The 24,325-nt window shown below is 40.9% G+C and overlaps 1 protein-coding gene across 3 annotated transcripts in view; it reads left to right on the plus strand.

The window, feature by feature from the left end:
- The window catches only part of LOC139566637 (arfaptin-1-like), a 37,191-nt gene that overhangs the window by 8,973 nt on the left and 3,893 nt on the right, over positions 1–24,325 (plus strand). For 2 of the 3 annotated variants that reach the window (XM_071387877.1, XM_071387875.1), the window contains 6 exons: positions 664–762; positions 5,853–5,952; positions 12,716–12,828; positions 13,642–13,863; positions 22,144–22,301; positions 22,623–22,797. In XM_071387877.1, coding sequence (XP_071243978.1) covers positions 673–762; positions 5,853–5,952; positions 12,716–12,828; positions 13,642–13,863; positions 22,144–22,301; positions 22,623–22,797 — 858 coding nt within the window. In that variant the 5' untranslated portion in view covers positions 664–672. Of the gene's footprint in view, positions 1–663; positions 763–5,852; positions 5,953–11,815; positions 11,924–12,715; positions 12,829–13,641; positions 13,864–22,143; positions 22,302–22,622; positions 22,798–24,325 lie in introns of all 3 variants that reach the window. The other variant, XM_071387878.1, reaches the window with a different exon arrangement.

Raw genomic sequence — 24,325 nt, forward strand, 5'->3', positions numbered from 1 at the left:
CACCTTTCATCCAAGCTACTCAATACTGCCCCTGCAGCATAAGAAGTTAATCAAGCTCAAACCAAGTTTATTCACCCACTGGGTCATACAGCTGCATAAGACAATGGGTGAATAAATATATCCCAATTTGGGTGGAGTCTCCTTCTCTCTAAACATTACATCTTTATTGCTAGGCAGTAAATTAAGTGATGTGGGCAATAAACTGTTCCTTCTCCCCTAACCTGACCTCGGCCCTCTTCCTCACTAAACCACATCTCTCTCCGTATCAGTGCTCTAAAAAACGTTTGAAGTTTTCCTATTATTCTTGCTCTATGAAGTGGTCAGGTGAGCTTGCATGTGAGGTAACTTGTGTAATTCTCTGAAAGTTGACTGATCTCCTTTTATGCAATAACTCAGCTTGAGTCTCTGTTTAAAAACCATTCTAATAAGATAACATCTTGCAGTATTGTTCATCACTTCTAGTGGCAGTGACCACAAGATGGCAGCCCATAGTCATCCAATTCTGTTGAGAGCCCTCTACTTACTCTTCTAGACAAACTTTAGGTTAAAAGCGTAGGCCTACAGCTTCACTCGTGCACACTTGGAAGAGGAAATTGAGCTAAGTCTCATGCAATGTATGAAACACTGTGTTTAATATCTTACCATATCTGTTTGTGATTGCAGGACAGCACTATGGATGAGGAGGTCCACAGGAGCCCTGCGGCAGAGATATCGGTCACCAGCAATGGAGACTTGGAGGAGAGCCACGAGGATGTGTTCAGGGTAAAGGCTGGAAAGAGCATCCCCTTTGGCACTCACTCACTACACATAATTACATGCACGCACTGCTTCTCAAAACTGAGTTTGTACTTTAGTTTTTTTATTTGAAAGGGAACCGCATTATTGCGACATAATAACGAGGACAGAATGAATAGGTAGGCTTAAGCAACTTTGCAATCAGAGCCAGTGGGACAATGCACTGCTTGATTGGGCAAGTGGATACACAATGTTACTTCCTGGAACATGTCGAAATCAGCAGTTTGCCCAAGTCAGAGCCACACCAGCCTCCACATAATGAATAGCCCTGCACTGACTGGCATAATTTCTATAGTCATTCGTAAGGCACAGATGGCTTGGCTTCCATTGTTCTTGTTAAAAAAAAAAAATCCACAAATGTAATGATGGATAAATTGGGCAAGAAATACCTTGACACCCAGCGTCATAGTCATAATATGGTCATAACGCATATATTTGGACCTGCTGTGAAATATGGTATGTTGTTATTTTATGGCTGGTTATGCCACCTACATGAGTGTCAAAACCCACAAAAGCTACCATACAAGGCAAACCATTACATTACACCATAGCCTAAGTATCAACAGTGCAGTCGTGGCCAAAAGTTTGGAGAATGACACAAATATTGATTTTCACTAAGTCTGCTGCATCAGTTTGTATGATGGCAATTTGCATGTGATCAGATGAATTGCAATTAATTGCAAAGTCCCTCTTTGCCATGCAAATAAACTGAATCCCACCCCCAAAAAAATTCCACTGCATTTCAGCCCTGTCACAAAAGGACCAGCTGACATCATGTCAGTGATTCTCTCGTTAACACAGGTGTGAGTGTTGACGAGGACTTGGCTGAAGATCACTCGGTCATGCTGATTGAGTTCGAATAACAGACTGGAAGCTTCAAAAGGAGGGTGGTGCTTGGAATCATTGTTCTTCCTCTGTCAACCATGGTTACCTGCAAGGAAAGACGGGCCGTCATCAATGCTTTGCACAAAAAGGGCTTCACAGGCAAAGATATTGCTCCCAGTAAGATTGCACCTAAATCAACCATTTATCGGATCATCAAGAACTCCAAGGAGAGCGATTCAAATGTTGTGAAGAAGGCTTCAGGGCGCCCAAGAAAGTCCAGCAAGCGCCAGGACCGTCTCCTAAAGTTGATTCAGCTGCGGGATCGGGGCACCACCAGTACAGCGCTTACTCAGGAATGGCAGAAGGCAGGTGTGAGTGCGTCTGCACACAGAGTGAGGCGAAGACTTTTGGAGGATGGCAGCAAAGAAGCCACTTCTCTCCAGGAAAAACACCAGGGACAGACTGATATTCTGCAAAAGGTACAGGGATTGGACTGCTGAGGACTGGGGTAAAGTCATTTTCTCTGATGAATCCCCTTTCCGATTGTTTGGGGTATCCGGAAAAAAGCTTGTTAGAGAAGACAAGGTGAGCGCTACCATCAGTCCTGTGTCATGCCAACAGTAAAGCATCCTGAGACCGTTCATGTGTGGGGTTGCTTCTCAGCCAAGGGAGTGGGCTCACTAACAATTTTGCCTAAGAACGCAGCCATGAATAAAGAATGGTACCAACACATCCTCCGAGAGCAATTTCTCCCAACCATCCAGGAACAGTTTGGTGACGAACAATGCCTTTTCCAGCATGATGGAGCGCCTTGCCATAAGGCAAAAGTGATAACTAAGTGGCTCGGGGAACAAAACATTGATATTTTGGGTCCATGGCCAGGAAGCTCCCCAGACCTTAATCCCATTGAGAACTTGTCGTCAATCCTCAAGAGGCGGGTGGACAAACAAAAACCCACAAATTCTGACAAAATCCAAGCATTGATTATGCATGAATGTGCTGCCATCAGTCAGGATGTGGCCCAGAAGTTAATTGACAGCATACCAGGGCGGATTGCAGAGGTCTTGAAAAAGAAGGGTCAACACTGCAAATATTGACTCTTTGCATCAACTTCATGTAATTGTTAATAAAAGCCTTTGATACTTATGAAATGCTTGTAATTATACTTCAGTATTCCATAGTAACATCTGATAAAAATATCTAAAGACACTGAAGCAGCAAACTTTGTGGAAATTTATATTTGTCTCATTCTCAAAACTTTTGGCCATGACTATGTTTGTTGTAAAATTATCAATGTTATTGCGCACACATTGATGTCAGACATGTACCTACCCCAATGCGCTGTTGCTGATGACTGGGATGAATGCAAGAGCAGATTTCAGGAGCAGGATAAAACACCCTCTTTTTGACTAATGACAGATTTAAAGACATCTGGCTTATATGATTGATGGTCATAATGCTTCTTGACATTGTTAGGGTATTTTCTTAGTCCAAGTAAAGTGACACATGATGGTCATAATGCTTCATGTCGGTGTCATAAAGTATATTTTCTTTAAGTTATTTAAAAAATGATGAAAAAACATGACCGTAAAGAGTTCATTACAACAACAACAACAAAGGATTTAAGATTCAAACCAAAGGAAACTACTTGGCTGAAAAAATATATAATATGAATAAATGTGGGGTTTGACACTTATGTAGGTTTCATAACCAGCCATAACATAACGCAATATATGTCACAACACTTGTAAATATAGGGGTCATGACCGTATAACTTGTCATAACCTGTCATAATATCAGCTGTCATGACATATGACATGGTTATGACCATGACACTGGGTGTCAAGTAAAGAGTTACCAAATTATCTCCCCAGCAATGATAGTCTAACCCTATTCCTAGTGCCATACAATTATTCAATAAAGGATTTAATTTCATATAGCTTGCCACTTTAGCTACATGATTGTAGTTGTAATCAGTAGGATCAGGCAGCAGGTATTCTCCTCCACTCTCTAAAGAGGATAATTGGTTGTCAGTTGTGATGCACCGATATGACATTTTTGGCTAATATCTGTATCACAACCGTCCGTGATTGGTTGCAATTTCAGTTTAATTCACCAGAGAAGACAAAACAAATAATACAAAGTATTATTATGTATCACATCCGACCGTAATTGGGAGTCCCATAGGGCGGCGCACAATTGGCCCAGCGTTTCTCTCCCTCTAAAAATGTTTTGGGCCTTTACAAATATTATTTTGACACAAATTATTATTCAGATTACAAATGCTCACTTTAATTTTTTGGAAAATGAAATAACCTCCAAAATATCATTATATATTATCAAGTTGATGGCACAGTCATATAGCCTGGCACCTACATAAAGTTGAGTGATTCACTCATTCATGGCTTTGGATCAAAAGAAATAAGTACCAACATTCTTTCTGAAAGTCTTTTAATAAAGAAATGTTTTGGTTATCCTGACCTGGACACCATGTACAATATTATAATAGCCCATTATGTGCTATTAGCAGGACAATATACCTTTACCAACACCTCTCTGTATTTTGATACTTTGTGGATTGGGCCTCCCCAGTGGTGCAGCTGTCTAAGTCATCGCAGTGCAAAATGCGTGTTACCCGTGCCGGCTGCCACCTGGAGACCCATGAGGCTGCGTTTGGTTTTAATTGAGAATCCTCCAATCCTCTATGTAATTATTGGCGGAGAGTCACGTCATATTTTTCGATATACTGTAGGCGACATGAGTCTCACTAGTGTTGAGTAATGTGGTGTAGGTCTTATTTATTTAAAGAGCATATTGAAGTTAGAAGCAAAAGGATTTGAAGCAATAGCCTACTACTATTTTAGCACCGTTTCACGCTGTTCTGAGACAGGCATGGAGACTGGTCTTGATAAATCAATGATTTTTATTTTCACTTAATCTCCGGTTGGGTATTGGTCAGACTACAATTAGGGTGTAGAAATGTAATGCTCTTAGTGTAACCTTTTTATTTAACTAGGCAAGTCAGTTAACAAATTCTTATTTACAAGGACATCCTAGTCCTTCCTCCCCGTCGGGGAATTGAACCCGGGTCTCACAGGGATTCTTTAGCTAAATGGCCAAGTACTGTAGCCTACTCCCGACCGTCACGTTGTACAGCGCCATATTTTCCGTTCCAACCTAACGGAAACTGAGAGGGTTTTTCTTGGTATAGAAACACCATAATATTAATTATGCAAGTACCAGTCAAAAGTTTGGACACCTACTCATTCCAGGGTTTTTCTAGGTTTTTTACTATTTTAACAGTTTTGGAAACTTTTTAGAGTTTTCTATCCAAATCTACCAGTTATATGCATATCATATCTTCTGGGCCCGAGAAGCAGGCAGTTTAGTTTGGGCATGCTTTTCATCCAAAATTCCGAATGCTGCCCCCTACCCTAGAGAAGTTAAAGGGAAAATCTATGCTCATAAAATCTGTGCAGGACACTTATTTCTTGAAGTCCTTCAGTTGTAAGGAGTATTTTTAATCTTTAGTGATGATTGTAGTTACATTTCGTGACAGTCTATGACACTTTTGATGTTGTCTGTGTATAGGCACATTTTTGATCATTTCAATTCTGCATTTGTTCAGTTTCTGTAAACCGTGAGAATGCGTCAAACTCATGAGCGTATTCCTGTGGTGGAAAAAGTATTCGATTTTCATACTTGAGTAAAAATAAAGATACATTTTTTAATATAAAATGCCCCAGTAAAATACTACTTGAGTAAAAGTATTAGTTTTTAAATATACTTAAGTATCAAAAGTAAAAGTTTGAATAATTTAAAATTCCTTATATTAAGCAAACCAGGCGGCACAATTAAATGTTTATTTTATTTTGGCATAGACAGGGTCACACTAACATCCAGACATAATTTACAAACAAAGCATTTGTGTTGAGTATGGATGACCAGGGATGTCCTCTTGATAAATGTGCGAATTGGACCACTTTCTGTCCTGCTAGCATTCAAAATGTAACGAATACTTTTGGGTGTCAGGGAAAAATATATATGGAGTAAAAAAGTACAGAATTTTCTTTAGGACTGTAGTGAAGTAAAAGTTTTATATAATTATAAATTCCGCAAAAAACGACTTTAGTACTTTAAAATATTTGGACTTAAGTACTTTACACCACTGGGGTATTATTCCATGTGAACCCCTATCCTCTGACCGATGCATTTTTCCTTCTTGACTTTAGGACCCTTCTTACGGTGACCTGAACCTGTCAGAAAGCCACATCAGCTCCGGCAACTTTGCCTCAATGACAGAGGGCATCATTGAATCAGGACCATACAAAGGTACAGTAACCAGACTTGTAAAGACTGTATCCGTTTTTTTCCTTTTCTACAGTTTTTTCCTTTTCTAGGTAGATCAGCTTTAATATTGCAGATTGTGGCTTCCATCAGTGTAATTGTCTGCATCATTTCCAATCCCATAAATATATACAGTTGAAGTGGAAAGTTTACATACACTAAATTGACTGTGCCTTTAAACAGCTTGGAAAATTCCAGAAAATGATGTCATGGCTTTAAAAGCTTCTGATAGGCTAATTGACATCATTTGAGTCAATTGGAGGTGTACCTGGGGATGTATTTCAAGGCCTACCTTCAAACCCAGTGCCTCTTTGCATGACATGGGAAAATCAAAATAAATCAGCCAAGACCTCAGGGGGAAAAAATGGTAGACCTCCACAAGTCTGGTTCATTCTTGGGAGCAGTTTCCAAATGCCTGAAGGTACCACGTTCGTCTGTACAAACAATAGTACGCAAGTATAAACACCATGGGACCACGCAGCCGTCATACCGCTCAGGAAGGAGACGCATTCTGTTTCCTAGAGATGAACGTACTTTGGTGCGAAAAGTGCAATCAATCCCAGAACAACAGCAAACGACCTTGTGAAGATGCTGGAAGAAACAGGGTCAAAAGTATCTATATCCACAGTAAATCGAGTCCTATATCGACATAACCTGCTTTGCTTTGCTGCAGGAGGGACTGGTGCACTTACCAAAATAGATGGCATCATGAGGATACAAAATTATGTGGATATATTGAAGCAACATTTGAAGACATCAGTCAGGAAGTTAAAGTATGGTCGTAAATGGGTCTTCCAAATGGACAGTGACCCCAAGCATACTTCCACAGTTGTGGCAAAATGGCTTAAGGACAACAAAGTCAAGGTATTGGAGTTTCTATTACAAAGCCCTGACCTCAATCCTATAGAACATTTGTGGGCAGAACTGAAAAAAGCGTGTGCGAGCAAGGAGGCCTCCAAACCTGACTCGTTACACCACCTCTGTCAGGAGGAATGGGCCAAAATTCACCTAACTTATTGTGGGAAGCTTGTGGAAGGCTGTGCGACACGTTTGACCCAAACGCCTTTAAACAATTTAAAGGCAATGCTACCAAACACTCAATTAGTATAACTTCTGACCCACTGGGGATGTGATGAAAGAAATAAAAGCTGAAATAAATAATTCTCTATTATTATTCTGACATTTCACATTAAAATAAAGTGGTGATCCTAACTGACCTAAAACAGGGAATTTTTACTAGGATTAAATGTCATGAATTGTGAAAAACAGAGTTAAATGTATTTGGCTACGGTGTTTTTAAACTTCCGACTTCAACTCTCTGTGTGTGTGTGTGGAAACGGCTGATTTTTAATGGAATATCTACATAGGCATACCGAGGCCCGTTATCAGCAACCATCACTCCTGTGTTCCAATGGCACATTGTGTTAGCTAATCCAAGTTTATCATTTTAAAAGGCTAATTAAATAGTAGCCGCAAAACACCAGTCTCAACGTCAACAGTGAAGAGGCGACTCTGGGATGCTGGCCTTCTAGGCAGAGTTGCAAGGAAAAAGCTATATCTCAGACTGGCCAATAAAAAGAAAAGATAGGCAAAAGTAAACACACTGGACAGAGGAACTCTGCCTAGAAGGCCAGCATCCCCGAGTCGCCTCTTCACTGTAGAGACTGGTGTTTTGCAGGTACTATTTAATGAAGCTGCTCAGTTGTGCACCGGGGCCTCCCACTCCTCTTTCTATTCTGGTTATAGCCAGTTTGTGCTGTTCTGTGAACGGAGAGGTACACAGCATTGTACGATATCTCCAGTTTCTTGGCAATTTCTCTCATGGAATGACTGACGAGTTTCAGAAGAAAGGTCTTTGTGTCTGGTCATTTTGAGCCTGTAATCGAACCCACAAATACTGATGCTCCAGATACTCAACTAGTCGAAAGAAGGCCAGTTTTTTTTTATTGCTTCTTTAATCAGGACGAGTTTTCAGCTGTGCTAACATAATTGCAAAAGGTTTTTCTAACAGTTGGTGCTCTCATGCATGCTTCAGTGTTGCTTGCCTCAAAGCAAATAGAAAAGGCATTTACCCCGTCTGGTAGACTCGCATCACTGGGCAGCTCGCGGCTGGGTTTCCCTTTGTAGTCCGTAATAGTTTGCAAGCCCTTGCACTTCCAAAGAGCATAAGAGCCGGTGTAGTAGGACTCAATCTTAGTCCTGTATTGACGCTTTGCCTGTTTGATGGTTCGTCGGAGGGCATAGCGGGATTTCTTATAAGTGTCCGGATTAGTGTCCCGCTCATTGATAGTGGATGTTGCCTGTAATCCATGGCTTCTGATTGGGATATGTATGTAGGGTCACTATGAGGGCGGCGGCGTCGATGCACTTATTGATGATGCCGTTGGATGAATCCCGGAACATATTCCAGTCTGTGCTAGCAAAACAGTTCTGTAGCGTAGCATCCGTGTCATCTGACCACTTCCATATTGAGTGAGTCACTGTTACTTCCTGCTTTAGTTTTTGCTTTTTGTTCTGTTGTAAAACAAATGCTAGTCCCATTTAAGCGCAAACCAGATGGGATGGCGTATCGCTGCAGAATGCAGTGATAGCCATGCTGGTTACGTGTGCCTTGAATTCTAAATAAATCACTGACAGTGTCACCAGAAAGCACCCCCTCACCATCACACCTCCTCCTCCATGCTTCACGGTGGGAATCAAACATGCGGCGATCATCCGTTCACCTACTCTGCATCTCACAAAGACACGGCAGTTGGAACCAAAAATCTCAAATTTGGACTCATCAGACCAAAGGACAGATTTTCACCGGTCTAATGTCCATTGCTCGTGTTTCTTGGCCCAAGCAAGTCTCTTCTTCTTATTGGTGTCCTTTAGTAGTGGTTTCTTTGCAGCAAATCGACCATGAATGCCTGATTCACACAGTCTCCTCTGAACAGTTGATGTTGATGTGTCTGTTACTTGAACTCTGAAGCAATTATTTGGGCTGCAATTTCTGAGGCTGGTAACTCTAATGAACTTATCCTTTGCAGCAGAGGTTACTCTGGGTCTTCCTTTCCTGTGGCAGTCCTCATGAGAGCCAATTTCGTCGTAGCGTTTGATGGGTTTTGCGACTGCACTTGAAGAAACTTTCAAACTTCTTCAACCCCGGTGTTCCAGTTCAGGTTGCAAAATGCAAGGTACTTTGTTTGTGTCGCCCTAACAAGCTGCCCCTCTGTCCAGCACCTGCGATATGGATAGATGAGTCCAATTGGGTTTTAATGAATCGCCTCTGATCTCCGTTTTTACTCCTGGCACCCCTTTCATCATAGCATCCTCGTTAAACATGAAAATAAATTAACTCTCACCCCCTTGGCAACGGATTGGAGGGGCTGGCGTCCGGAGGTTGCCGTGGACTCTTGAGTGGCCATCGTTCCCTCCTCTCAAGTCATGTAGATATATTTTATCACTCTGAACACAAAGAGACTTGATGTTTGCATCGATTGACTCGTGACTGTAATTAACAGAACCAAAAAGTTTCACTTCAATGATACATTATCTATGCAACAATGTTCAACTCGACTGCCCTTTTCAGAAGTTGTCCAGGTCCACGTAATGTCTTTATATCGGTGATATTTTTTCTCTCATTTTTTCATCTATTTGTCATTTAATGTTTCACTAATAAGAACGTTTTTCAGTTTAAATTACTATATCAAATTCTTGCAACCAATATATTTTATTTATTTATTTATTGGGGATACAACCATCCCAGCTCTGCAAATTTTGCTATGAAGTGTCAGAATCATTAGATGATCACTTGTTTTAGTACTGCCCATATGTACCTTGTTTTTGGTCGCAGGTTCAGGAATGGCTGAAATATTACGGTAGCGTCCCACCTGGCCAACATCCGGTGAAATTGCAGAGCGTGAAATTCAAACTACAGTATTATAAATATTTAACTTTCATAAAATCACAAGTGTAATACATCAAAATAAAGCTTAACTTCTTGTTAATCCAGCCGCGGTGTCAGATTTCAAAAAGGCTTTACGGTGAAAGCAAACCATGCGATTATCTGAGGACAGCGCCCCGCATACAAACACATGAAAAACATATTTCAACCAGGCAGGTGCGACACGAAAGTCAGAAATAGGGATATAAAAAATGCCTTACCTTTAATGATGATCGTCTGTTGCCACTCCAAAAGGTCCCAGTTACATCACAAATGTTCCTTTTGTTCGATAATGTCCTTCATATCCATAACTCGCGCTTCAGTCAATAATCCACCCAGTTTCCCTCCATCAAAATGCATCCAAAATGAATCCCAAACGTTACTAATAAACTTTTCCAAACAAGTCAAACAACATTTATAATCAAACTTTAGGTACCCTAATACGTAAATAAATGCTCAAACTTAAGACGGATAATCGTTATTGTCTTTACCGGAGAAAAGTACCAAAGAACGCGCTCTCTTCCATGCGCTTGGAAACACTACAGCCAAAATTGGAGCCACCTAGAAAAACTGGCAAATTTTTACAAAAACCAGCTTAACTCTTTCTGTTGACATCTAGTGGAAGCCCTAGGAACTGCAATCTGGGAGAACATAGCCTTATAATTAAAGTGATAGCCATTTGAAAATAGAGGTAGGCTGAATATTTTTTGGGCGGGGGGGTGGTTTGTCCTCGGGGTTTCGCCTGCCATTTCAGTTCTGTTATACTCACAGACATAATTTTAACAGTTTTAGAAACTTTAGAGTGTTTTCTATCCAAATTTACATATATGCATATCCTAGCTTCTGGGCCTGAGTAACAGGCAGTTTACTTTGGGCACGCTTTTCATCCGGATGTCAAAATACTGCCCCCTACCCAAGAGAGGTTAACAAAACATTTTCATTTACAATCTGTAGAAACTATGAGAATAGAAAGGTTCATGACTTTTATGAAACAGCACAGTTGAAAAATTACATGGGCATTAATAATCATAATGAAGTGGGTACACTTTGAAAGGGGTAGTCCTTTCTGACATGGCTAGCAGATATGGTAGCATACAGTAGTGTTGGTTGATAGTAGTAACATACTTAGCATCTGCTTTAACACCCAGTCATCACCAGCAAGGCGGCTTTGGGTCGAACCAACTTTTAACTCTGCTGTTTGTTGTATACCTGCCTGTCTGTGTGTTTTGTGGGTATGTGGTGTTCATGAGGACACATCAACACGCTGAGAATGTTCCTGACCTGGGCCAGTATTCAGTGTCTGATCTAGGAGTGCTGATCTAGGATCTGTTTGTATGATATTTCATTCCTTATGATCTAAAAGGCTAAACTTATCTTAGATCAGCACTCCTACTCTGAGACCCTATGAATACAGGCCCCAACCTGATCTGTCACATCAACTGGCTAACCCATAAAAGCGTCCAAAGGCAAGTCTATGAAGACAGTAAGGCCATAATGATAGAACACTGTCATTTTACAGCAACATCTCAGTGCTTTTCATTAAAAGTCAAGCATAGGCTTACCCCATGGAGTTTTCACTGAGAAGTAACATCAAACCAAATATCAAGGTGCCGGTATAGTACATTGTCCAATGTGATGTCAGGTAGTCCAATTGCTCTAGGAGTCTTTACTTGGTACAATATGAACCTAGTTGCGCCACTGAACCCATTGCATCCCATTTTAGTCCAGTGGTACTGTTATGTGCCTGTCATCTCCAGATTACACCCCTTATTTGGTCTTAGTGGTGTGCCGCCACATTTATAGTGCCATTTTAAAGGAACACCCAAGGAGGACCTATGGGAGGTTCCATTTGACAGCTCTAGATAGGGGGGTGTTGATGAATTGACTCACGAATCAATCGCCACTGTTGCCTGCTGTTTCCAGTGTCGGCAAGCCAGCCCACGTCTCCCGTGGCACCTGTAGCTCCCAGCTCGGCCGTGGCTAGCCGCCTGGCGCGACCCATCAGCGATAGTCAGACTGAGATACAGAAAGGTACCTACAGCAACAGAGATGCGAAATACGGACCTGCTTTCTGCTCCCTCTCTTCTTTCTGGTTGGGGTTTTCTCTCCCTCTTTTATCAAGGCTCTGTCATTCCTTCAAAATCCATCGTCCACGTCCTTCATCGACTTCTACTGCTGTTTCTCTTCTGTCTTCGCGTCCTTCCCCTCTCTCTCCCTATTCGTTAAATTTCACCTTTGGCTTCTAGCTGTGAAGGATGTGACTACCTGAAAGCTTGACGGTGGTCCCTGGTTCGTAACAGCTGAGGTTAGGCTACTGGCAACTAATTCTGACGGTTGTCTGCATTTCTCCCATAGCTGGCTGTAAGGGTCCTCGTCTTGTTTCAACATTTCACAAACACACACTTGGTAGTACCAACCAAGCCTTACACAGCTTCACCCGAGTTTTAATCAGCATCCCTGCTTAACTCCTGTATCCTCCTTGCATCACTGGGCTCCCGTAGTTCCTTGCAGGTTGTCCCTTCTATTCTAAATGAAACTCCTTGCAGTTGCTTGTATTTTCCCTGCAGGTAAGCGTATATACTTGTGGTATTTTAGCTGAAGATGATAATTGTCAAAGTATCATAGTCAGCATCTAACTTTGACTCAGTGTCTCCATGTTCCAGTCTGACACGACTGGAAATTGCATATCAATCCTATGATTGATTCACCATAGTTTCACATCTACATTTTATATTCTCTTAACACTTTATGATATCTTACCAGAGCTCCAAGCTAACAGATACAGCCTCTCTCAACATTCATGACAGTCGCCTTCCTCTTCAGGCACTATGCAAGGGCAGCCACATAGCGGGCCGGTGGTCCTGGCAGATGACCTGAAGAACCCGGCCATGGAGAAACTGGACCTAGTGAGGAAGTGGAGCATCAACACATACAAAGTAATACTTGCCACCAGCACCTACTGCCCCCTCCTTCTCACTCACATATTCTCAACCTTGCTTTTTCCTTAGTCCCTCCCTCCCTCCCTCCCACAATCCATTTCCGACTTGGACAGGTAAACTACCCCTTTTCCTTTCATTTTTCAAACTGGCTTGCATCTGCAGCTGGCATCGCAACAGACACACACAGCTTTTCATAGCCATAGTTGGATTGGTGAGCTACTCATCTGTCCATAATTCCCCATTGTGCTGTGAATGTTTACCGATGGCTCCCCTGCTTTATTGTACCCTTACAAAAGAACGAGACAAAAGGGTTGCTGTAGAACATCTGATGCAGCCAAACTGTTTCTCAGTGATAATACACAACACTACATACACATTTCTAATATCCATTTAAAGATATTGCCTTGAATGTGATCACAGCTTTAGATAACCGTTAAATAAAATCTGTCTGCTCCCAGAGCCAACACACAGGCTTTAGCTTGGAGGGCTAACATGGTCTTGAGACAAGTCGATGACCTGGGTTTGAGACCTGGGGTTGGTTACACTAGGATTCTGACTGTGTATCTGATGTTGGGTTCTCAATGCTAACAATGTTAGTGCTAACTCGTTTGAAACCAAGATCAGCTACTCTCGGATGCTAACGATGCTAACACTAAGTCGTTCGAAACCCCAGGTCAGTTACACTGGGATAATATATGCTAACGCTAACTTGTTTGAAACGCAAGGTCCGTTATTTTAGAATGCTAATGCTAAATCGTTCCATTTCTTTTGTCAGTTACATTAGGAATGCTAACACTTCTCTCCCCGCAGTGCACCAGGCAGATCTTGTCGGAGAAACTGGGCCGCGGCTCACGGACGGTGGACCTGGAGCTGGAGGGGCAGATCGAAGTGCTGCGCGACAACAAGCTCAAGTACGAGCACGTGGTCAAGCTGACCCAGACTCTGGCCAACCAGCTCACCCAGATGATGCAGACTCAGCGGCAGCTGGGCGACGCTTTCGCTGACCTCGGCCTCAAGTCGCCGGAGCTCCATGTGAGTCAGACACTCTTTTTTATTATTATTTATTTTTTTACTTTGACCTTACCGAGCAAAGTGAAGCTGGAGTAGGTTGAAGTAGTTGACACTAACCACTGATATAGGACTTTTTTTTCTTCTCATAACCACTGATTTGATTTGATTTGGATCTCTTTTAGTCCCCATTTGGACTAATCTTCCAAGAGTCCTTAAACATTAAAATACAATTTATAATACAAACACATTTTCATTTTCTATGTATTATATTTAAATCGTTTTAAAATAATGTTTAAATTTATATATTGAAAGGGTTCTAGTTTGCTCAGTTAATTTATGCAATTTATTTATTGCTCTAAATCGAAATGTTCTTTTGCCTATTTCTCTTTTCTGTCTGGATAACGCATAGATGGTGGACAATCTATTCCTAGTATTTACTGAATGTCTGTCTCTTACCAACTGAATACCGTTGTGAATAAAACTTGGCCTTTTTAAATGATGTATATTATGAAATAAAATAAGCATGTTTTTTACCTTTTCTTTTACCTTTTCTTGGTTGGTCGATTGATGACCAACCAAGAACACTGCGCATGACTGCAACAGAAGAACCATATCTCCACCTTAAAACAATCCTTGCTGCTTTGTTCTGTGCATTCTGCAGCCTCCTAACTTCACTTGATGATGCATTTCCCCAGACCACAGAACAGTAGTTCACCTGACTCCCAATTAATGCTTGTGTTATTTGCTGAATATATTTTTTTAAACAGAAGCTGTTTTAATATTTTTTCTACATAGATTAGTTATTTGAGACAACCATGATAAGCAGTTGTCTAGCTGCACTCTCAATAATTTGGTTTCTGCCACTTCTTCAATTTGTACTCCTCCCATACTTAATTGTATCCCATGCTGTTTTGGCCTTTTTCTAGTTGAACAGACCAACATAACTTTGGTTTTCTTGGTGTTTAAAACAAGTTTGTTTTGGCAAACCCACTCACTGATATTCTCCAAATCTCCTTGTAAAGCCTGCTGTGCCTGTTGAACCGATTGTCTTGCTGCATAAATTGTAGTATCATCTGCAAATATAGTAGCTTGAGTTTCAACTAAGGCATAGGGAAGGTCGTTGGTATATATTAAATAAAGAAGTGGCCCAAGGCAGCTGCCCTGCAATTTAAAACATGAGGGGAAGAAAATGAACCATTGATATAGGTGGACTGTTTCCTGTCAGTTAGATATGACTGTACCCAATTCAATGCTACCTCCTTAAAACCATAATGCATTAATTTTGTCAAAATTATTTCATGATCCACTAAATCAAATGCTACACTGAAATCTAAAAATAGTACACCCACAAACTTGCCATTATCCATAGCATTGAGCCACTGGTCAGTCATGTCAACCAATGCAGTGGAATGGTTTTTGCGAAAAGCATGCTGATTGGCTGTAATCAGATCATTCTTTTCCATGTACTCCCACATTTGTCTACTCACAATACCCTCCGATATCTTACTGAGTGTAGGGAGTATACTAATTGGTTGACTATTGGCAGGAGTAATGGGTTCTTTGCAGTCTTTCGGAATAGGACACAGTTTCGCATGCTTCCATACATTTGCAAACATCCCCTTTTCCAGTGACCAATTAAATATGTATCTCAGTGGAACTGCAATCTGGGGAGCAGCACAGCGAAGCAAAAAATTGTCCATAAGACCATAACCTGTAGATTTACCATCAGGTAATGACTTCAATAGGTTTAACACCTCCTCCACTGACACTGTTTGCAGACTAAAAGAGCAGATCTTGTTGCTCATAATATGATCATCAATCCATTGGACAATAGCTTATTTGGAAGAATGTATGTTTAGATTGTTGCTCAGTAATTTAATTTTCTTTGTAAAAAAAATCTGCAAAATGATTGGCGCTATCAACTGGTTTTGTTATTATTCTCCTGTCAACCTCCACACTAGATGGGCATGATGAGATAGATGTACCAAGTAAGCCCTTAACTGTGTTCCATTTCTTTTTTTAGATCATTTTTACAATCAATAAAAGCATTGTTGTAAAATAACTATTTTTTCTTTCGATTCAATTTAACTGCATAATTACGTAATGTTCTATAATTCGGTTCATCAATTTCTAATTTTGACTTGGCTGCTAAGACTTTTGCCATATTTTTTTGAGAAAAAGCCTCATCAATCCATGGAGATGGACGGGCACCAACTGTACTCTTTCTTATAGGGGCATGATGGTCCATTACCTCAGTGAGTAAATCAATCAAACATTCTGTAGCGTGATTTAAATCATCCTCTAGATAAATCAGCTCCCAGGGTACAGCAGCCAAATCATTTAGAAATAGCTCATGATTAAATGTTTTAAAATGTATTTTGACCACAATTCTAGAGGGTTTCTTTGGAACCTTGGTGTTCATGGTTATGGTCACAATATTATGGTCTGTCCAGCCCACTGGCATTGATCTGGCTTTTAAGCCTTGCAATGGTATATTACAGAAAATCAGATCAATGCATTTGTCTGAACGATGACCCAACTTAATTGAAGATGTAGTAGTATCATTAACCATTTGTTTCAAACCACAGTTATTGGCATATCTCATCAATTTTGTTCTATTCAAATTATTGTGATCCTTCCAATTTATATTAAAATCACTCAAGATAAATACATCTCTGTTGCTATCTGTGTCCTGGTCAAACCCAGTACATAAGTCATCCAGATAGGACACCTTAGAGCTAGGAGGTCTATACACACATCCTACCAATATGGGTGCCTGGTGAGGCAGATGTACTTGAGCCCATAGTGCCTCTATTTGACATACATTAAGGTCATCCCTCCTCTTAAAAGGTATATGATTCTGAATATCCAGTGCTACACCCCCACCATTCCTATTCCTGTCCCTTCTCAGTAGACTATATCCTTGAATGTTAATTTACCCATCATTTACAGATGCATCTAAATGCGTTTCGGTCAAAGCCAAAATATGAATATTATTTATGTTGATCAAGTTAAAAACCTCATGTATTTTGTTAGGAAGGCTCCATACATTAACCTGAGCTATATGCAACCCTTTCCTTGTCAAGTGGAGATCAATAGAGCATGTATTCGTTATAGTTGAAGTTGTCATGATACACTACAACACACAAACTCAGATTTGAACATTAAATTAAAATAGCCAGGGAGTTACTCTAGAGTCCTGATACAATTGCCCGTTGATATAAAGTTTATCCATCACCATGGAGACTCATTGATTCAGGCAACGCTTTTCCTTCATGATGGGATATCGTTTTTTTCTCCTTTCATTGATCTCGGTGGGAAAGTGATCATTCATCCCAAAATCAGTGTTTCTGAGTTCTCTTCCCGTGTTCTTCGTCATTTCCTTTTGCTTAAATTTGTCAAAACATGCAATAATGGCCCGTGGCCTATTTCCAGAGGCCTTACCTATTCTATGGACTCTGGAGAAAGTGGCATTAAGCACAACATCAGTGGGCAGTTTTAGTTGAGTTGACATAAAGTCTCGGACTGTCCTCACAGCCTCTGCTGTTGTCATTCTCCAGTATCCCTGAGAATATTAGATTGTTCCGCTTTGATCGACACTGTACATCAAGCAAGGTTTCTTTAAGTTGTTTGTTCTCCCTTTGCACCACCTCCACCTTGCTATGAATAGAGTCTACAGTACCTTTCAGCGCCGTGTTCTCTTTCCTTAGATCATCAATCTGATGTTGGCTGAATTCTAGACTAGCACATAATGCATATATGTCCTCTCGTAATATATCCAAGATATCAAGTTTGGCAAGCCTTTCATTGATGGATTTTAACAAGTCAACATCCATATCAGTAAACCTCTCCCCACTCGCCCATCACTAGGTGATGGTTTGGTTCCATCGTTGATACCTATTGGCCAACCTGGTTTTGGTTTGTTTTGTTGGTTGTCCTTAACAATGCTTGAATCCTCCGAAACCAGCGACATGTTTCTTTGAGTTCGTAAGTATCTCTCGTCAATGAATCGTACAAGCTCTTCAGTGGATTCTGAATCATCCAGCGTGTTTACAAGCAGAGTTAAACACACAAACAAACTGTTCAGCCGCAACTAATGGAGTTACATGTTCAAAACGGGGGACTGATCTGTCATGCCCGCCAGCATTTCTTGAGGAGGAAGACAAAAAAAGAAAAGCTGATAGCTAGGTGAAAGAACTGGATAGGTTTCCACTATTTTGCATTCACCTGTCAGATCAGTCAGTGATTTTCTCCCTTTTCTTTTTTTACTTGAGCTGCATCAGGTTGCCTCAGTGCGGCTGATTCTGAGTGGGTTCACTTGTGTTGAATTCTCAAACGCACTAAAAAGCCTTTGATAAATTGGTTTCATTTGTCTCTATATAAAAAGGGTTTAAAAGACAGACCGCTCAATGCAAAGCCAGACCTATTATGTGACTTAGCTGTTTCATACATGATGCATCATTTTATTTATTTATTTATTATTTGTAGTAAATGCGTTGATGTACACTGAAATAGTATGAAATACAAAAAAAAAAAAAATCCCCCCCCTGCACTGACTCTCTTGAACTGACTCTATGCACACTCACACATACTACACTGGCACTCCAACACACACACACACACACACACACACACACTGCATACGCTCATACACACAAAACACGCCTACATGCATATTGACGCTACACTCACAAATACACACTTCCACACTCTTCACATACACTGCTGCTACTCTGTTTTATCTATCCATCCTGACAAGGGGTTGGAACCAAAATGATTTCCCAATCGTTTTGTTCCCGAACAGAACTGTGTTTTCTTTTGTTCCACTGTTCCAACCAGCAAAATGAAGTTATGAACCGGTTCGAACCCCCAAAAAGTAATGGTTTATATAGTTTCTTTCTGTTCCTTTTTAAACCTCTGAAATCATTGTCTTTTTTTTTTACATTAAATTACTTCGAGTGGATAGAGCAGCTTGCTATGGAGGGGGCAAGATATGTAAATGCTTTGGACAGACAAGTGTAGTGAAGGGCGAGGAGAGCGCTGGGCATGAAGCAATGGGCATGTTGTTATGACATGCATGAGCTGAATTAGACCCACAGAATTATATCTACGAAGGAGCGGTGTCTTTGAAGAAAGTTTGGATGTCTTTGAACTTCAGAGTTGGCTTAACTAACGTTGGACCAGAGCTAGCCCTTGATCATGACTCTCAGTTCCATTACACATAATGTGGCCTAGAGTTTTCAAGCGCTAGACCAGAGCTAGCTAGTGTGTGTGGAGTGGCACCAGAATTTAAATTTAAAAAATACTTTTGTAGTTAATAAATCCAATGTGAAACGTGATATCGGTAGTATCCTTAACCAGAATTGAAAAAGTGAATCCATTGTTCCCTAATTTGAAAATCCCCTTCCCTAATTTTTGAATCACGCCTGTAACTACAGTAGACTGCATGAAGCATGCAGGAGCATGCAGGAGGGAGGGGAGGTAGCCTACACACACTGGCAAAGATTTTCAGCTGGCAGGCAGGCAGACACTATAATAAGTTTGCAAAGCCCTCACTGTCACTCATAGGTGCTTTGTTGCATTTTTTTTTGTGGGACTGGAAAAAAATGCCCGGAATATAAAATAAGGTTATTAACCAGTTTCCATGCTTTTAAAATAGCGTTTCTGTTCCCGGCAACTGTATAGATCACTTTCGTTCTGGTTCTGTGCCTCCCAAACATTTAGTTATTTTACGGTTTTCAGTTATGTTCCCAGAACTGGTTCCAACCCCTGATCCAGATTCAGAACTGGTTCCAACCCCTGATCCAGATTGCCTAGTCACTTTTATCCCTACTTGCATGTACACATTACCTCAACTACCTCGTACCCCTGCAAATTGACTCGGTACCGGTACTCCTTGTACATAGTCTTCTTGTTGTTATTTTGTGTTAATATTTCCTTATTCTTGTGCACATTTTTCTTACTTTTTAACTTTGCATGGTTGGGAAATGGCTTGTTATCAAGCATTTCATGGTAAATTCCACACCTGTTTAATTCGGCACATTTAATCGAAATACATGTTTTTAAGTATTTGCTTATGCGTAAATGATAGCAACCTAAAACCCTTGTCAGATTTAAAGGCAATTGTGAACAGTAAACTGGGTGGATCCTGAACTTCATGTTCTTTCTTTATTGTAATGGGATTTATGCACATCCCCAACTGCTGCCAAATTAAAGGTGTGTGTGTGTTTCAATGTTCTGTTTTTAAGATGGTAGCACTGCCATGTTTCATCTAAGATTTAACAGCCTTCTGTTGTATAATGAGTAAGTCTGTCATTGTTTATTTGCTGTGACATTTAGGCCAAAACGTTTGTGGTTTGTTAAGACTTCCATTTGTATGAAAGGTTTAAATAAACATGTTTCTAGGTTTAAGAAAGCACAACTCATGGTTGGAAGTTAAATGTGACTGTCTGAATTGTTATTTGATCTATGAGCTCTCAATTGGAAACCCTTGAAGGGAATTCTATAATGATTAAATGTACACTACCGTTCAAAAGTTTGGTCACCTAGAAATGTCCATGTCCATTTTTAAAATAAAAAATAAAATTGATCAGAAATACAGTGTAGACATTTAATGTTGTAAATGACTATTGTAGCTGGAGACAGCAGATTTTTCATGGAATATCTACATAGGTGTACAGAGGCCTATTATCAGCAACCATCACTACTGTGTTCCAATGGCACGTTGTGTAAGCTAATCCAAGTTTATAATTTTAAAAGGCTAATTGATCATTAGAAAACCCTTTTGCAATTATGTTAGCACAGCTGAAAACGGTGTTCCTGATTTAAAGAAGCAATAAAACTGGCCTTCTTTAGACTAGTTGAGTATCTGGAGCATCAGCATTTGTGGGTTCGATTACAGGCCCAAAATGGCCAGAAACAAAGACCTTTCTTCTGAAACTCGTCAGTCTATTATTCTGAGATTTAAGAATAAGAAGAAACTGAAGATCTCGTACAACGCTGTGTACTACTCCCTTCACAGAACAGCACAAACTGGCTCTAACTAGAATAGAAAGAGTGGGAGGCCCCGGTTCACAACTGAGCAAGAGGACAAGTACATTTGTGGCTAGTTTGAGAAACAGACGCCTCACAAGTCCTCAACTGGCAGCTTCATTAAATAGTACCCGCAAAACACCAGTCTCAACGTCAACAGTGAAGAGGCGACTCTGGGATGCTGGCCTTCTAGGCAGAGTTGCAAAGTAAAAACCATATCTCAGACTGGACAATAATGTGCACCGGGGCCTCCCACTCCTTTCTATTCAGGTTAGAGCCAGTTTGCGCTGTCCTGTGAAGGGAGTAGTACACACATTACCAACAAACTAACATGGTCCAAGCACACCAAGACAGTCATGAAGAGGGCACAACAAAACCTATTCTCCCTCAGGAGACTGAAAAGATTTAGCAAGGGTCCTTAGATCCTCAAAAGGTTCTACAGCTGCACCATTGAGAGCATCCTGACTGGTTCCATCACTGCCTGGTATGGCAACTGCTCGGTCTCTGACCGTAAGGCACTACAGAGGGTAGTGTGTATGGCCCAGTACATCACTGGGCCAAACTTCCTGCCATCCAGGTCCTCTATACCAGGCGGTGTCAGAGGAAGGCCCTAAAAATTGTCAAAGACTCCAGCCACCCTAGTCATAGAATGTTCTCTCTGCTACTGCATGGCAAGCGGTACCGGAGTGCCAAGTCTAGGTCCAAAAGGCTTCTACCCCCAAGCCATAAGACTGCTGAACATCTAATCAAGTGGCTACCCAGACTATTTGCATTGCCCCCCCCCCCCCCCCCCCCCCTTTACGCTGCTGCTACTCTGTGTTATTATCTATGCGTAAGTCACTTTAATTACTCTACCCACATGCATATATTACCTCGACTAACCGGTGCCCCCGCACATTGATACTGTACCAATACCCCCTGTATATAGCCTCGTTATTGTTATTTTACAGCTGCTCTTTAATTATGTTACTTTTATTTGTTACTTGTTAAATTTGTTTTCTTAACTGCATTGTTGGTTAAGGGCTTGTAAGTAAGCATTTCACTGTATGGTCTACACCTGTTGTATTCGGCGCATGTGGCAAATACAATTTTATTTGATTGAGGGTTCACGCAATATCCATTCATCTCTTTAGGAAATGCTTCATTTTAGGGAATTAGTATTTTGATCATATTCAACAATACTATGCTTGCTCAGATAATACAATTGCTCTATGATAGTTGATATCTTATTGAATTGTCTAACGTGTGTGATGCAATCTTGTCTTTCAGGAGGAGTTTGGCTACAATGCTGACACTCTCAAACTTTTGTCCAAAAATGGGGAGAGCCTACTGGGAGCAATCAACTTCTTCATTGCGAGTGTGAACACACTGGTGGACAAAACAATTGAGGACACTATGATTAACATCAAACAGTATGAAATTGCCAGGTAATATGAGAATATTAGTTTAAATTGGTTTACTGTTACTCGTTGACTGACTTGCATCCTCTTTTTGAACATTTTGACAGCATACGTTATTCCTAGGCAGTTTAGGAAATTGCTATGTCCAAGTTAGTGATTTGGAGAAGTTTCATCAATGTTTTGTAGGATTTTGTTTGACTGTTGGTCGTGTTACTACCCCTAGCTTGGTCCCAGATCTGTTTGTGTTGTATAACCAACTCCTCGTTGTCTGGAAAAACGTTGACCGTTGGCAAGTGAAAAAAAAGAGTATGTAGTTGACCTTCGTCTGTTTTTTGACACCACCTGTAGGGTTGAGTTCGACGCGTACCGCACAGACCTGGAGGAATTGAACCTGGGCCTGCGGGATGCCACCACGCTGCCCAAGATAGAACACTCCCAGCAACAGTTCCAGATCCACCGCGAGAAGTACGAGAAGATGCGCAACGACGTCTCCGTCAAGCTCAAATTCCTGGAAGAGAATAAGGTACTTCAGAAGCTAGTTTTTGCTGTCATTTTCAGGAGACATGAGTATTCTTAGTCTTTTTTTTCAGCATCAAGGGCTAGTACAGAAGACATGTGAGCAGATTTTGCGTCCTTACTAGGATGTAATTGTCTTGGAACCTTTGCTGTCAACTAGGGATTAACATGGGTAACCAGGATCCCGGGACTGTCTCGGGAACACTTCACATTTCCCGAAATAATAACCTAGGAAATTACAAAAGAAATTCCCCAATGTGGCACTAATGTAATTCCTTAAAATACACGACATGCGCATCGGCAGATTAGCAAAAAATCAAATATCACATTATCCAAGCAGGTTGTCGCATGGAAGCTTTCTTTAGCCTGGTGTATTTTTTCACACAAAGTCATCATAAATTCAAAGCACATGCCTAATTGACACTGCTGGACCGCACATGCAACCCGAATGCAGTTAATAAACACAAGTATAGCCTATGAAATGAGTGCTGCTTTGAGCTGTCATTGTGAATCTTCAGACAGTCACAAATGTTATAGGCCTATGCCCAATTTACGACATTAAGTCTGCTAACAATTCAGAGAGGCATGACGGGGAATTATATTTTCACCTAGAGCCTAGGCTATTTTCCTATTCATTCCCACTGAAACCAAAATCCTGACTCCTGTCTCGCATGAAAATTCCTAACTTTATTCTGTAATTCATAGGTTGTATTGTCAAAGCACGTCTCTTGCCTATGTGTGTCAAAGTACCGCTATAACATTTCCTCCGCTTCTCTGCGCTGTCTTGTGCTTGCTGACTATATGAAAGCTTCGGTTGAGAATGTGTGATCAACAAACAATATTCTTAAAACAGAGTTGTCACATACACATGGTTAGCAGATGTTAATGCGAGTGTAGCGAAATGCTTGTGCTTCTAGTTCCGACAATGCAGTAATAACCAACGAGTAATCTAACCTATCAATTTCACAACAACTACCGTATACACACAAGTGTAAAGGAATGAAGAATATGTACATAAGAATATATGAATGAATGACTGGTACAGAACGGTATAGGCAAGATGCAGTAGATGGTATCGAGTACAGTATATACATATGAAATGAGTAATGTAGGGTATGTAAACATTATATGAAGTGGCATTGTTTAAATTGGCTAGTGATACATTTCTCCATCAATTTTTACATTGTTAAAGTGGCTGGAGTTGAGTCAGTATGTTGGCAGCAGCCACTCAATGTTAGTGGTGGCTGTTTAACAGTCTGATGGCCTTGAGATAGAAGCTGTTTTTCAGTCTCTCAGTCCCTGCTTTGATGCACCTGTACTGACCTCGCCTTCTGGATGATAGCGGGGGGAATAGGCAGTGGCTCGGGTGGTTGTTGTCCTTGATGATCTTTATGGCCTTCCTGTGACATCGGGTGGTGTAGGTGTCCTGGAGGGCAGGTAGTTTGCCCCTGGTGATGCGTTCTGCAGACCTCACTACCCTCTGGAGAGCCTTACGGTTGTGGGCGGAGCAGTTGCCGTACCAGGCGGTGATACAG

Source organism: Salvelinus alpinus, chromosome 39 (assembly GCF_045679555.1).
Source record: "Salvelinus alpinus chromosome 39, SLU_Salpinus.1, whole genome shotgun sequence".
Taxonomy (NCBI): domain Eukaryota; kingdom Metazoa; phylum Chordata; class Actinopteri; order Salmoniformes; family Salmonidae; genus Salvelinus; species Salvelinus alpinus.